Below are 15,794 nucleotides of genomic sequence, written 5' to 3' on the forward strand. Positions count from 1 at the left end.
AAGAAGGAAGCTGCAATGTCTTTTATAAAACTACTATCAAAAGTGACACACACCGTCACTTCTGCCAGGTACTACTGATGACACGGATCAACCATAAGACAATGTGGAAGGGGACAACACCAGGTGAGACTACCAGGAGGCAGGGATCATTGGGCACCATCTGGAGGCTGTTTACCACCACAATAAAATAAAAAAGCACAATGCATGGACCAATGATAAAAGTGTGTCAAGAAGCAACTATGTGCACTTGAGGTTGGAAAATAAATGAATCAATAAATAAGCACATTCAGTTCTGAAGACAACAGGACACAGGGGAAGGAGTGAGATGGGTTTGAGCTTTAATTCTTACCTCTGCCACTTTCCAGCTTTATGACTTTGGGCAAGTCATTTGACTTGTTTCCATTTTTAAAAAAGAATGAGAATGTTCACTTGACTCTTTGAAAATATTTTATTATGAAAATATTCAAACATATATAAAATAGAATTGTGTAATGAATGCCATATACTCATTATCCAGAATCAGCAACTTTGTAGATTTTAGCATGCTTGCTTTATCTATTTTTTCTCTCCAGAAGTGTCTTAAAGGAAATTCCTGACACTGTATTGTTTTATCCCTACATATTTTAGTACGCATTACTTAAAATATGGAAATTTTTTGGGCACCTGGGTGGCTCATTCATTAAGCGTCTGCCTTCGGCTCAGGTCATGATCCCAGGGTCCTGGGATCAAGCCCTGCATTGGGCTCCCTGCTCAGCGGGAAGCCTGCTTCTCCCTCTGCCCCTCCCCCTGCTTGTGTTCCCTCTCTCGCTGTCTCTCTCTCTATCAAATAAATAAGTAAAATCTTTAAAAAAAAAAATGGGAATTTTCTAATAGACACACACATAAGGTTAATAATTCCTTTGTAATATCTAATGTACCAAAACCATAATTCAAATTTCTTTAATCGCCTCCTGATTTACTTTTTACAGTTGGTTTGTTAGAATTAAGATCCAAATAAGGTCCACTCATTACACTTGCAATGCCTCTCAAAAATCTCCATCTACAGGAGTCCTTTTCCACAGCCCATCTTAGCCCCTTGTCTTGTTGAAGAAACCCAGGCAGCTGGCTGTAGGACATCCGATATGCTGGATTGGTCTGTTTGTTTCCTTGGGAAGCTCGTCCATTTCTTCCACTTCCTCCCATATTTCTAGAAAATTGGAAGTTGGACCTACCGGCTTGATGAGATTTAGATTCAACTATTTTGGCAAAAATAGTTCCTTGGCAGCGCCGTACACTTCATAATGCACCACATCAGGAGGCACGGCTGTGGGGAAGCCCCGTGCCTGGTGCTGCCTACATCAGTCAGTGGTGCAAGTCGTGTCTCCACGGCTTCTCCGCTCTTTCCCAGCTACCTCTCATCTTCTGATGATTGTTGCCTGAATCCATGATTTCATAAGGAATCACAATATGGTGATTTCTGAATTCTATCCTTTCTTCCTCTTTTAGTCGATGGAATTATGTTATGAAGAAGAACTTACCCTCATCAGCCTAGACTGTCGATGAGAAGTGGCTTGTTCTCTGTTTCACATCCTCTCAGCCTGCCTCTCGCCACAGCCGTTGCTGAAGCTACCTGCTTCCTGCAGGAGTAACCCGACAGCACATCTGCCCTGCGTACATATCACATTCTGCCCCCGAGGTCCTCTGACTCCATGAAGGTGGGATATCTGCCTGGCACTCACATGACAGCTTAGAAGTGTGAGGGGGCCAATGCCCCAAGGGGAAAAGTTGGACCCATCCGGCTGGTTGCTGGTCAACAACTGCTCCTCTCTTGCATCAAGAAGAGGACAACTATGAAGTACATTCTACATGGCAACTCAGACTCCCAGCAGGCTCAAGGCCTCATTGCCCACGGTGATGACTAACTCGGAGACACCCTTGTATTAGACCCCTTGTGATTCACTCTCCCTAGTCATCGCCTGCTGCTTCCTGAGATGGCTATCCAAAATAAACTACCTAAAAGTAAGCCCTTGTCTCAGGTTCAGCTTTCAAGGGGGTGAGCCAGACTAAGACACCACTAAATACAATTCCTACGGGAAGGCAGGATAAATGTCCAATTCTTTCATTTCATCTCATATTCAGAGTATTGCCCTAGTTACGTCTAATAACGAACACGTGGATTTATATGTCATCCATGTATTTCGATCAGTTGTAGTTCTTACTCTGTTTTGACGCTCAGATTGTCCCCTTTTCAGCTAGTGGGAGCTCCTTTATGCTGATCCCTTTGTCCCTTTGACCTGACCCATTAGACTTTAGACTATAATAGATTCCCTGATTTCTGGCACAACAGGGTGTTCCAGGCTCATCATGCACATTTGTTGCCCCAGACCTGAAATCTGCCATTCTTTTAAAGGACTCGCCCCCTTTAACAGGGAATGATGTATTGAAAGTATGAATATTGGGGCGCCTGGGTGGCTCAGTTGTTAAGCAACTGCCTTCGGCTCAGGTCATGATCCTGGAGTCCCGGGATCGAGTCCCACATCGGGCTCCCTGCTCAGTGGGGAGTCTGCTTCTCCCTCTGACCCTCCCCCTCTCATGCTCTCTGTCTCCCATTCTGTCTCTCAGATAAATAAATAAAATCTTTAAAAAAAAAAAAAGAAAGTATGAATATGAATACTAAAGGTGCTCATTGCTATAAGATTTTCATTATTTCCAGGCCTTTTCAAGCGACAAAACAAGTAAATGCTTCTCCACCCCCCCAAATGTAAAACTTTTCTTATTGGGACATAAGAAACATTTTTGAAAAGGAAAAATTGTAAGTTCATACTATTTCCAATTTAACTTTAATTTTACATGGATTCTACTTCCTCTGTTGTTCCTAACAATTCTAACATTTGTTTTAACCTATAATGTATAAGAATAGTTGAAGATAATATTTTTATTATTAATAAAATAATATATTTATTATTATTAATAATAAATTTCCACCAGCAATAAGACTGCAGACTGAAGTTTAAGATTTCTTTATAGGTTTATTTATCCTGAGAATATATTCCACTGTAAATGCCCTGTAAAAACACTATTTTCTAAACTCATTTAATTATTAACTTGCCGTAGTTATGCCACCCACTTAATATACATTTAGATCATTTGCTTCAGCTTGTTTTCAAATTTTAGCAATTACATTTTTCTTTAGAATTTAAAATTATTTTGGAGGGCGCCTGGGTGGCTCAGTTGGTTAAAATTATTTTGGATATGTAAAACATATATGACTTTATTTATTTTTTAAATATAGAAACTTTGTATAGCAATAACAAAAAATGAAAAACAGAACAACAAAAGAACCAAAAAATAACGAAGTTAAATAACAAATGAGAAATTGGGATATGTAATGGAAACATCTAGGAAAATTACTTTTTACAAATTGTGTAATAAAAGACTCGAGACTGTTATCTTTATCAGTTGACCAATACCATAATGCATATACATGACTTCACATTCAAAACTATATAGTCAAGGTATATTCAGGGTAGTCTGTTCCATGCCTGTCCCCTCCAGCTGTTTCTTCCCAACCCAAATATATAGGCTAGTGTATATTCGTAGTTCACCTATCTTACCAAAAACACACTGTACTGTTCTGCGTCTTGGTGTGTTTGTGGTTGCTGTTGTTGTTCCAAAGTTAACCATATTCTGGAGCTCACATTACATCAGTGTAGAGATGGCCCTCATTCTTTTTCAGAGTTACACAGTGTATTTCATTATATGGACCTACTCCAGTTTATTCAACCTACTCCCTACTTGTGGTTGTTTGGTTGGTTTCTAATCTTTTGCGATTACAAATAATATTGCAACAAATAACCTTGTGCATAAGTTATTTTGTATTTTGGAAAGGGTTCCTAGAATTGGGATTTCTGGGTCAAAGTATAAATGCATAGGTAGTTTTTCTAGGGATTATCAAATTCCGTTCCATAGATGCTGTGAACTATTTTACAATCTCCCTGGCGATATGTGTTGTTCCTGTTCTCTACAGCCAGCAGCCCAGTAGACGGTCAAACTTTTGGGTTGTTGCTAATCTGATTACTTGCCTCCTTTTATCATTCTGCCCCAAGATATGCCACAGTGGTTTTCAACTGCTTTTGGAGGAACTCTCTTAGGATAAACAATAGGTGATTGTGTTGAGGTTGGTAGAAGGATGGTGGCTGCCGTGTCCCTATCTATGTCCACTCACCTAATTATGGAAATGCCAACGCCCAAAGCATACACCATCCTTGTTAAGACCTTGCACTTCCAAAGGCTGGCTTAGGTTTCCAGCCCAAGAAAAGGACATTAAATATAACTTCACTTGTTTCTAAGGTCAGCAGAATGTGGAGAGAACAGTAAGTGAAATCCACCAATACTGTACCAACTTCAGGATCCTGAGAAAGGTGGAGGAAGAGCCATGACCATCTTTTGTCAGCTTGTTATCTCCCAAACAACCCCAAATCCCAGGAGATGGAGAAGTCCCTGTGTATGGCTGGAAGTTTCCACAGATTGTGGAGTGGCCATTTTAACCCGCAGGGCTACTCAAACACAGGACCTCTTCTTTTGCTGCTTTGTGGGAGTCAGTGTCATCAATGGTCCTTGTTTGTTTTTGTTTGTTTGTTTGTTTTCAGCATCTCCCACTTCCCTAGATTCCCATGGGTGATTTTGCCCCCAGGGGACATTTGGCAACGTCCTGAGGCATATTGGGTTGTCACAGCCCTGGAGGGGGTTACTGCTGGCTTATAGTGAGTAGAAACCAGGGATGATGCTAAACATCCTAGCATGCACAAGACAGCCCTCCGCCATAACAAAGAATTCCATGCCCCCAAATGTCAGTAGTACCAAGGATGAGAAACTCTGCTACATTCTTTCTTTTTGCACATATTCACAGACATCTGCAAAATGAGTATTACCAGTAGCAGAGGAATGGTGGAATCACAGATACTTCCTCTCCCTGCTCCTCCAAAAGTCACTATCAATTCAGAAATCTCTTTAGTCAGAAAGGCTCAAAGGAGTTATATATTTATCTGGAAGATTAAAGAATAAATACCATTTTAACCTTCTAAAAATGGATTATCATTAGGTATAATGCAACCTTTTAACTGTAAGTATAAAAGAAAGTGCTGATTATTTAAAGTAAATGGGACCAAAAGTCCCATGAATAATCAAAAACTTGGTTAATAGAGTATGACCAGAGAATAATGCATTTGGCTTCTGTGGAGAAATTAAAGTACATGCTGTGAATTGGTATTAAGGAAATTGCATGAAAAATTGGTCTTAAGATTCCATGATTCTGAAGAAACAGCCTCAGGTGCACAATCTATCACATTCAGTCTTTATCTCTCTTCATTTTTTCATGACTTCTTTCACCTTGGATAACCCAGAAGCTCAGGCCTTGGAACTTTTTGAAATGGTAAAGTATTTCACTCTCCACGTTTATTTTCATCTAGAACAGAGCTGAATTTTATTGCCAGGAGTTTGTTATCTCTTCCACAGGAATTATTTTGAACTTCAGCTTGCCTTACTTATTTTGTGGGCAAAGACTGTGTTTAACACTTACAAGCTTAATTCATTTCATCTAAAATGTACTCCTGAAAAGTTAAATCACAAGGGAACTTTGCTATTCAAAGGGAGTCTGAGGCTAAACATTTGTAGAGAAAAGCATCTTTCTGCAAAGTGAATAATTACTCTTTAATTCGCCCTTTTTTAAGTCTGGATTTTTATATGTAGCCCGAATCTAGAGGTCCAGTATTGTGCATGATACTAATTTAAAAATATATCAATAAGAAATTTGAAAGCATCTTTAAAGTTGAAGAGAGTTTTACGAGCTATTTTTAAGAGTGTAAAATTGGGCAATATATCTTTCGTTATTAACAAGGGTTTGTTTGTTTATTTATTTGAGAGCGCAAGAGAGAGCAGGAGCAAGGGAGGGGAGAAGGGCAGAGGGAGAGGGAGAAGCTTCAGGGGAGCCCAAGGCAGGGCTGGATCCTAGGACTCAGGGATCACGACCTGACCCACTGAGCCACCCAGGCACCCCTAAAGAGGTTTTTGTTTTGTTTTGTTTTTTGTTTTAACACTTGTTTTGAGTGATGCGAAAGGGGCAGGATACTAGATATACCTGAAAAAAGAAAAGGCAACATTGCTTGAATGATAACCACATTGACTGCTTCCCTTCAGCAATGGAAGAGTAAAGAGTGGTTGGTAGGTTGTTACTTAGCATAATGCTGTGGTTAAGAGCATGGATTCAGAAGCCTGATTGCCTGCCATAACATCCCTGTCTAGTGCGGCCTTTGACAATTTACACAACTTGGATGTGCCTCAGTTTTCTCACACGAAACATGGAGAATACTAACACCATCTACTTAATGGAGTTGTTTTGAGGATAAAATGAGCTAATATATGAGCTGTTAAGTGAAAAGCACTGCGGTTGCTGATACAGTTTTGAATCCTGGATGGTGAACTGAACGTCCTTCTGAAGAACAAGACAAGAGAGGGTGGGCACGGGCCCCTCTGCACCCCGGTGGAGGCACAGCTGCTTCTGCCTGGGCCGTACACCCGGGGGGGGGGGGGGGCGGGGAGACCGAGGCTCAGCTGGGAGGCTGGTGATTAGACAAGGATCAAGGACATTCCTTGGGAAAAAACCCTTTCCGCCGAGCCACGCCACCTTTCGTCTGGCTGGGAACTGAAGGCAAAGAGGGCTCAGTCCCACGCCTAGACTTTGCGTCCCACTGCGGAGTAGCGGCCTGTAGCTCCCTAAGGCCAGCTGCCCTAAGGGCCGCCCTCACGCCGGTCCACTACCCCTGCCAAGGACTGGTGGACAGCTGTGAGAGGCTTCCCAGAGGAACCCGCACCTCGGCCCGGCGCCCTTCCTTCCGGGCGGGCTGGGAGCCGCGAAGAGACTTGGTAGACACCGACCCTCGTCCAGAACACAAGTATTTCTGTGCGGCACTCTGTGCTGGGCGTTGGGCATGCCCTGATGAATCAGACTGGGCCCAAGTTCCGGGGGCGAGAGCACCACTCGGCAGCCCTACACCCCAACCCAATCCCGGGAAACCCAGGTCTTCCCAACCGTGGGTGGGGAGGGGGTGTGGGAGGAGCTTAAGCTTTCGCCCTACCCCTCGCCTTCCGGGGCTCACCTCCAAAGCCCCGCCCCTTCGGGGGCGTTCACGACTGCGCCGTAAAGGAGGGAACATTCTTTGCTCCTGAACGGTCCGCCTCTGTCTTTACGACAGACCGTATACCATCTCGCCAATATGGCGTCCCCCATTTAGGAGGCGGCCGTGGTTTCTACCCAAATGGTCGGGGGCAGTGCTGAGCTCCGGCTGTTGTTTGTGTAGCCCGAAGCTCTGAAAGCTGCAGTTAAAGTGCGTTTCTGGTAACGGTTTCAGGAACTCCCCCTTCTCTGAGGGTCAGGAGTTGCCGCTTCCTTCTAGGTCCTGCAAGTTCCTCCTCTGCCCCTGTTTTTTTCCCCGCGCCACCTCCGGACATCCCCAAGTCCCTGACACTCCCAGACTCAAACTATGAGCCTTCGGCAGCTACTGTTGCGCTTGCCCCGTTATCTCGGGGTGTCGGGTTCCCCGCGTCGCTTGTGGTGGTCCCCGTCCCTCGATACCATCTCCTCGGTGGGCTCCTGGCGTGGTCAGTCCTCCAGGTCCCCGGCCCACTGGAACCAAGTCGTGTCAGATGCGGAGAAGATCGTGGGCTATCCCACGTCCTTCATGAGCCTCCGCTGCCTGCTGAGCGACGAGCTCAGCAACATCGTTATGCAGGTGCGGAAGCTGGTGGGGACTCAGCACCCTCTGCTTACCACGGCCAGGTGAGCTACTCCCTCTCCTCCTGACACACTTCGCACCCACTCGAGTCCTTTTTCCTGGCCGACACTCCCTTCCTGCCTCGCTCATACTGGCTCCAGGCTTATTTCTTTTTACGCATTCTTTTCTTAGCTCTCCTGGACATTTGATGTTGTCTCTTCTCTAGCCCACTTACCTTAACTTTTCTTCCTCCATTTGCTCAGCTGAGCGGCTAAGTGGTTTTCTTTTGAGAAACACCTATACTCTTTTCGCGTTTTTGGTTCTAAATCGTTCAGGGCGAAATCGAGTAGGGATGTAGGTTTGAGTCACTTTCTAGAAATGGTCTTTTAAAAATGGGATAGATTGATTTCGGTTCCGCACTGTTCCAGTGGTCGCCTCCAGAAAAAAATGGAGAGGGGGAGATATGCTGAAGGTAGACCGTTCTTTCCAACGAATATCGCAGGCTTAAAGTAGGAATCTATCCAGTCAGTAGTCACTATCCTCCTGGGATTTTTATCACTTATTCTGGACTACTACTGTGAAACTTGTCGTTAGGATTTAAGATCACAACTTATGCTTCCAGTAAAAAAATAAAAAACCTTTATTTGTAAATAATTTCAAGCATACTGAAAAGTTGCAAGAACAAAAATAGTACAAAGAGAACACCTGCATGCCTTTTAATCAGATTCACCTATTCTACACATATATACATACTATTTACATGTATATGTAAAATACACACATTTTTAATGAATCATTTGAGAGTAGATTGCATACATCATGGTCCTTTATGCCTAAATACTTCATCGTGTATTTCCTAAGCATAGGAATATTCTTTATAGTAATCAATTTAAACACATTTACTATTGATATGATACTCTTATAAATCTACCATTGATATTCCAGTTTTGTTAATTGACCAAGAAATGTCCTTTATAGTATTCTTTCCTCTCTAGTACAAGATCCAGCCTAGGATCACATATTATAGTTAGTTGTCATATCTCTTTAATCTCCTTCAATTGGGAACATTTCCACAGCTCTTCTTTGCTTTTGTGAGTAGAGCTGTAGTTCTCAGATGGGGCAGTTTTGCCCCCTAGAGAACATTTTGGTACTATATGGAGATGTCATACCTGGGGCATGCTCGAGAGAGGGGATGCTGTTAAACACCCTATAATGCCCAGCACAGCCCCTACAATGAAGAATTACGGGCCTCCCAATGTCAATAGTACCAAGATGGAGAAACCCTAGGCAGAAATTATCTTTTTGTTCACGTTTCCCTTTTAAAAAAAAAAAAAAGATTTTATTTTTTTATTAGAGAACACGAGCAGAGGGAGGGGCAGAGGGAAAGTGAGAGGGAGAAGCAGAATCCCCACTGAGCAGGAAGCCAGATGTGGGGCTCCATCCCAGGACCCTGGGATCATGACACTGAGCCACCCGGGTCCCCCCTGTTTTCCTTTTTTTTTAATTAAACTTTTATTTTGAGGTAATTATAGATTCACATGCTGTTGGAAGAAATAATACAGAAGATCCAGTATACCCTTTACCCAGTTTCTCCCAATGGTAGCATCTTGCACACCTATAGTGCAGTATCACAAGTAGATTATTGATATTGATATAGTCAAGATGCAGAACATATCTATCACTACAGGATCCCGTATGTTGTCCTTTTATGTAGCCACCCCCACTCCCCTTGCTCTCCCCTTTGCTATAATTTGTTGAGACACCTGTCATTTTTTATTACTACAGAAGTGACCAAATAGCAATAATAAAGTGATTTTACTTGTTGGCATTGTTTCCAGTATCAGGCATGCCGTCTTATGAGTGGGCTAAACTTCTCCTGTAGCTGGAATGTTCTCTTTCGATTTTAGATGATACACACTCAAAAAACGCATGTACTTATATGTTTTAAAGCTTAGTAATGAAACTAAAGAGCTTACCATCCAACTTAAAAACTCTAACTACCAATCCTTTTGAAACTATCTGTACTCCCCAGTCCATGTCCCTGAACCCCAATGTGCTGGATTTTGTGTTTATTTTTCCTTTTTAAAAGTTATATTGGTGTTTCTCTAAATAATAACGTGTTAAATTTTGCTCACTTTTGAAATTTATAAATATGGTAGCTTATTGCTTGTAGTCTGCTATGCTTACTTTTTTATCCATAATTGTTTGTATTTATCACAAGATTCGTCCATGTCGTGTTTAATTGTACTTCATTAGTTTTTCACTGGTACATGAAATCCTATTGTGCGAATATGCCATAGCCTTCTTTCAATCAGCATTTGGGTGGTTTGCATTTTTGTGTTATGAAAAATGCTGTTGTGAATGTGCTTGCACATGTCTCCAGGTGTATTTGTCTTGAGAGAATAGATGGAGGAGGAGTGTATGCACGTGTTCAATTTTAGTAAATAATAGCAAATTGTTTTCCAAAGTGATTGTACCAGCTGACACTCATGAGCAATGTCTGAGTCCAGATTACTCCATGTTCTCATAGCACTAGAACCTTGAAAAAAAACAAGGTTAGAAAAAAAAAAAAAGAAAGTAGGAGGAATCATTCTACCTAATGTTAAGTCCTAGGTATAATTTCATTGATCAAGACAGTGTGGTATCGGCAGAGGAATAGACAGATCAATGGAACAGAATAGAGAACCCAGAAACAGATCAACACAAATATGCCCAATTGATTTTTGACAGAGGTGCAAAAGCAATTCAATGGAGGGAGAACAGTCTTTTCAACAAGGTGCTGGAATGATTGGACATCACCAGCAAAAAAATGAACCCTGACCTAAGCCTCACACCTTAAAAAAAGAAAAAAAAAAGGAGAATGGATACCTGTGAGATCAATGTAAAACGAATTTGAATGTGAAATGTAAAACTATGTAACTTTTAGAAGAAAACATAGGAAAACCTCTCCAGGATCTGGGGCTAGATAAACAGTTTCTAGACATAACTCCAAAACCCCATTTCATAAGAGAAAAAAATCAGGAATTCGACTTCATCAAAATTTAAGTCTTTGCTCTGTAAAAGACCATCTTAATAGAATGGAAAGATTAGCCAGAGGTTAGGAGAAAATATTTGCAAATCAAATATCTGAAGGACTTCTTTCCAGAATATGTAAAGAACTCTCTAAAGTCAGTGGTAAGAAAGTAAACAATACAATTAGAAAATGAGCAAAAAGAGCCTGTAAAGATGACAAGTAAGTATATGAAAAGGTGGCAGGTAAGCATATGTAACATTAGCCATTAGAAAAATGTAAATTAAAACCATGATGAGATAACTGCTACTTACCTACTGGACAGGCTAAAATGTTAAGTACTGACAATCTGAAGTCCTTGTGAAGATGCAGAGAAATGAAACGAGATTTCTTTCAACATTGATGATGGGAATGTAAAAATGGTACAGCCACACTGAGAAACAGCTTGGCAGTTTCTTATAAAATTAAACATACACTTCCCATACAACCCAGTAATCGTACTCCAGAGAATTTACTCCAGAGAAGTAGAAACTTACGTCAAAACCTATACACAAATGTTAATAGCAACTTTATATGTAATAGCCCCAAACTGGAAATAACCCAAATGTCATTCAGTGATGAATTGTTGAACAAATGGTGTTGCAGCAATGCAATGAAACCCTGCTCAACAATGAAAATAACTGAACTATTTATTCATACAACAATTTGAATGAATCTGGAAAGAATTATGGTGAACGGAGTAAGTCAATCCACACTACTGGTGGGAATGTAAAAAGCCACTACAGAGTACAGTATGGTGGTTCCTCAGAAAAAATTAAAGAAAGAATTACCTTGTGATCCAACAATTTCACTTTTGGGTATTTAGCCCAAAAAATTGAAAGCAGAGTCTGAAAGATATCTGTTCATCCATGTTCATGGCAGCATGATTTGCAGTAGCCTAGAGGTGGAAGCAACCCAGATGTCCATCAGTAGGTGAATGGATAAACAAAATATTGTGTACATATAATGGAATATTATTCAGCCTTAAAAAGGAAATTCTGGGACATTATGTTAAGTCAAATGAGCCAACCACAAGAAGACAGATATTATATGATTCCATTGATATGAGGTATCTAGAATAGTCACAATCAGAGAAAGTAAAATGGTGGTTGCCAGGGGCTGAAAGGAGGGGGAAATGGGAAGTTGTCATTTAAAGGGTATATAGATTTTCAGTTTTGTAAGATGAAAAAGTTGTGGAGATTGGTTGCACAACATTGTGACTATACTGAACTGTACACTTAAAAATGGTTAAGATGGTAAGTTTTATGTGTGTTTTACCACAAAGAAAAAGTCAATCTCAGAAGTTTATATATTGTTGGAAAGGAAGAATTTCCTCTGCCCTTCAAGGTCCTTCTAGCTGGACTAAGAATCAAAATGACATGAGGCAGATTAACAGGAGAAGATCAAATTTAATAGCATATGTATGGGGAATCCACATAGACATGAAATTCCAAAGAAATGAAGCAAGGAGAGGGGTGGGGGTCTGGATATTACTAAGGGGGAGAAAGATAATGATTAGCACTAAGGTGAAAGGAGATGTTTGGAAAACAAATGTTGCCCTATTATATTCAGATAAGTTTCTTAGGTAAAGAGGAATCTCTGTTAATAGCTCTCTTCCTGGTATGAGCATGCAGTTGAGGGGGAGGTAAAGAGTTTTCCCTTGATCTGCTGGGTTTCGATTGCTTTTAACTCAAAATAATGTTCATGCCAAAGTAGCCAATCTTGGGATAGCCTGCCCTTGGCCCCTACAATATCATATGATTCCATTTATACAGCATTCTCAAAGTGACAAAACTATGGAGATGAAGAACAGATTAATGCTTGCTAGAGTCAGGGACACTGTGGGGAGCCGGGAGGGTGTAAATACAAAGAGGTATTTTGTGGTGATGGAATATTTCAGTATCTTGATTTTGATAGCGGTTACATGAATCTATACATAAGATAAAGGTGCTTAGAACTATGTACACCTATACATACAAATGAATACAGGCTAAGAAAAATGCTGAAAATGGAATAAGGCTGTAGTTTGTTTTTTTTTAAGATTTATTTATTTATTTGAGAGAGAGCAGGGGGATGGGGCAGAGGGAGAGAATCCAAGCAGACTCCATGCTGAGCGCAGAGCCCAATGTGGGGCTCGATCTCACAGTCTATGAGATCATGACCTGAGCCAAAACCAAGAGTCATGCACTTAACTGACTGAGCCACCCAGTCTCCCTAGGTCTGTAGTTTTGTTAACACTAATGTACCAGTGTTAATTTTTGGTTTTCATACTGTATTACAGCTGAATACTGAGGAAAGCCAGATGAAGGATACGTAGACGCTATACTATTTTTGAACTTTCTGTGAGTCTGTAATTATTCCATTATTTTAAAAAGTTGAAAAGAGTCACTTTGAATTGAGAGAGAGAATGAATAAGTGAATGAACCAACAAACAGTAGGCCTGGGAGAGAGGAGACCTGCATGTTCTAGTTTTCTCTCTGTCAGTAGGTAACATTATGACCCTAGACAAGTTATTCCATGTTTTCTGGGCTTTAGTTTCTTAAGCAATGAAGTAAGGAGTTTGAATAAATGATTTCCAAAGGTGCTGCCATTTCTAGACTAGTATAGAAATTAGTGTTGTAATTGAGTATGGCAGGTAAGGGAGCTAATGTCGTTTCTCAAACAGGGAGTGAGCAGATTGGATGCAATGTGGTAACACAAATCTGTAGTCCTTTTCCTACTATTTAAAAATCCTAAAGGCTCAGAAAACAGAATGTTTTTTCAGGCTCATAAATCTGACCTGAGCTGATGTGAGATTATTTACAATCTTTCTGTATTCCACTTAATGTGAATATTCATGCATTTTGCTGCAGAAATATTCATGTGTTTGATTACAGGGTGCTGCCCCAGATCCTGCTGGAGCGCTGGGTAAAGGCACTTTCCTAAAATTAGAAAAATTTTGAATTGGTTTCAGGGACTTGGGATGAGGGATTGTGGACCTGTCCAAGCTGGACAGTGGGCTGTAGGATGGAGTAGAAGCCCAGGTATGCGATGTAGATTGGTAATGTGGTGGAGGTTGAAAGTAGCAACAGTGCATCAAACCCTCACTTCTTCACAACTTGTACCCTATGGTTCATTATTATCTTGCTGATTAAATGTGATTATCCACTTGTGCAAAATATATATTTTTTATTTTTAATCATTTAAATTTCTGTATAAATCATTACAGATCTCCCCTACTATCTGAAAGTAGAGCATTCCTATGAAACCTTCCATAAGCCAAAATGGCATCACGCAAAAGAAGCAATTACCATTAATTTATATGGAAAATTTTTTGAGTATTCCCAGACCCAAAAAATAATCTCCCTTAGGCTTTTTTTGATATCTTACGACACGTCTTGCTAACAAATGCACAAAATAAATCGAGATAAAGCACAGATGCTCACAGACACAGTTCAAAGCCACGGCACCTTGATGCTGAGCTGGTGAGTGTAGTTCCCAGGGAGGGAGCTTGGCGGTACCACTCTCACTGCTCGGGGTGCACACTGCCTCCATAACGGCTCACTGCAAAACAAACACGGAACGCTAGTTTTGCTTTTTGCCTTTTTTCATAAAAGTGAAAATCCTCTTTGTATTTCTTTTGGTGAAAATGTACTAATGTATGTCTTTTGTAAAGCAAAGTGCCTTTAACGTGAACTTTTGAAAGGCAGGGGATACCTGTATTACTTCGTTTGAAGTACTTTTAGTTTTATATATACCTACTGTCAAGAACTTAAATGCTCTTAATAATCAAATGGAGGATACTTTATTGTTTCTAAGGTAATGATACACTTTTTTCATACAGAATTAAATTTTTGTTGTTTATACATAGTTGATTTCATTGAGCAATATGGCCTTATTTGTTTTCATTGATTACTGTTGACACATTTGGCTTTTAGGATTAAATTTTTGTTTAAATACTCTGTCTTTTTACTTTTGTCTTGATCTCTATTGCACATTTAGATAGATAGGATTAATTTAGTATGCAATTAGTGGAGGCAGATTATGACATTTCATCTCTCTCTAAGGGGATGTTGATTCCTTAGCAGAGACTTTTTGTTCCTGAGTTCACTACAGTTACATGGCTACCTATAAAACCTTACTAGTCTTTTCTGCATGTTAAAATTCTTCAGAGATCTTTGAATTTATTATTAGAAATTTAATTTTAGTCTCTTCCATGTTTATAAAAGACCCTTTCTAGATTCAGTTCTGTAATTACTGACTGAAAACCTGCATTACTTATGAAGGACTTTTTTTTTTGGATGACTAGGAGAAAACTAAAAATTTTAATTCATTCCACAAATATTTGAGGTGCTCTTGGCATGGAATGTACAAACAAGAATAAGACACAGTTGCTTCCCTTCAGGAATTCATCAGAGACGGTATAGTGAGCATGAGCTCTAGAATCAGACTGTTTAGATTTATATCCTGTCTCTACCACTACCAAGCTATGTGATCTCAGGCGATTTCCTTAACCTCTTTGTGTTTTAGTTTCCTCATTTGTAAAATGAGGATAATAATAGTACCTATATTTTAGGGTTTTATGAAGATTAAATGGGTAAATATAGGTAAAGTGCTTAGAACAGTATCTGGCACATAGAAAGTATCCAAATGTTAGCAATTTTCATTATTGAAATTCATTTTAGTGGGGAGATGTGCTAATAGTGAGAGTACGTTGGGATAAATGCTATAGTATGTGTGAACAATATGCTGTAGAGACAGAGAGGGATCAAACAAATCTCTACAGAAAATTGAAGACTTTTACAAAGATGAAATGACCTAAGAGTTGGGTCATGTTGGATGAAAAGGAAATGACCAAGACAGGAAAATAAATTAAAGCAGAAGAAGTTGTTTAGCCAGGGGTAGGGAAGTTAGTAGTTTGGTGTGGGCTGAACGTGGGATGGGATGAGACAGAAAGGATAGGTTGAACATATATGTCTGCTTCTGCCAAGACAGAGTAACCAATGCTAAACTTTACC

General features: G+C 40.3%; 1 protein-coding gene across 1 annotated transcript in view; it reads left to right on the top strand.

Moving 5' to 3' along the window:
• Positions 1 to 7,517: 7,517 nt before the first annotated feature.
• PDSS2 (decaprenyl diphosphate synthase subunit 2) overlaps positions 7,518 to 15,794 on the top strand; it is a 247,929-nt gene continuing 239,652 nt past the window's right edge. The window contains exon 1 of the mRNA XM_044917294.1: positions 7,518 to 7,813. Coding sequence (XP_044773229.1) covers positions 7,518 to 7,813 — 296 coding nt within the window. The remainder of the gene's footprint in view (positions 7,814 to 15,794) is intronic.

This window comes from Neomonachus schauinslandi, chromosome 8 (genome assembly GCF_002201575.2).
Source record: "Neomonachus schauinslandi chromosome 8, ASM220157v2, whole genome shotgun sequence".
Taxonomy (NCBI): Eukaryota; Metazoa; Chordata; class Mammalia; order Carnivora; family Phocidae; genus Neomonachus; species Neomonachus schauinslandi.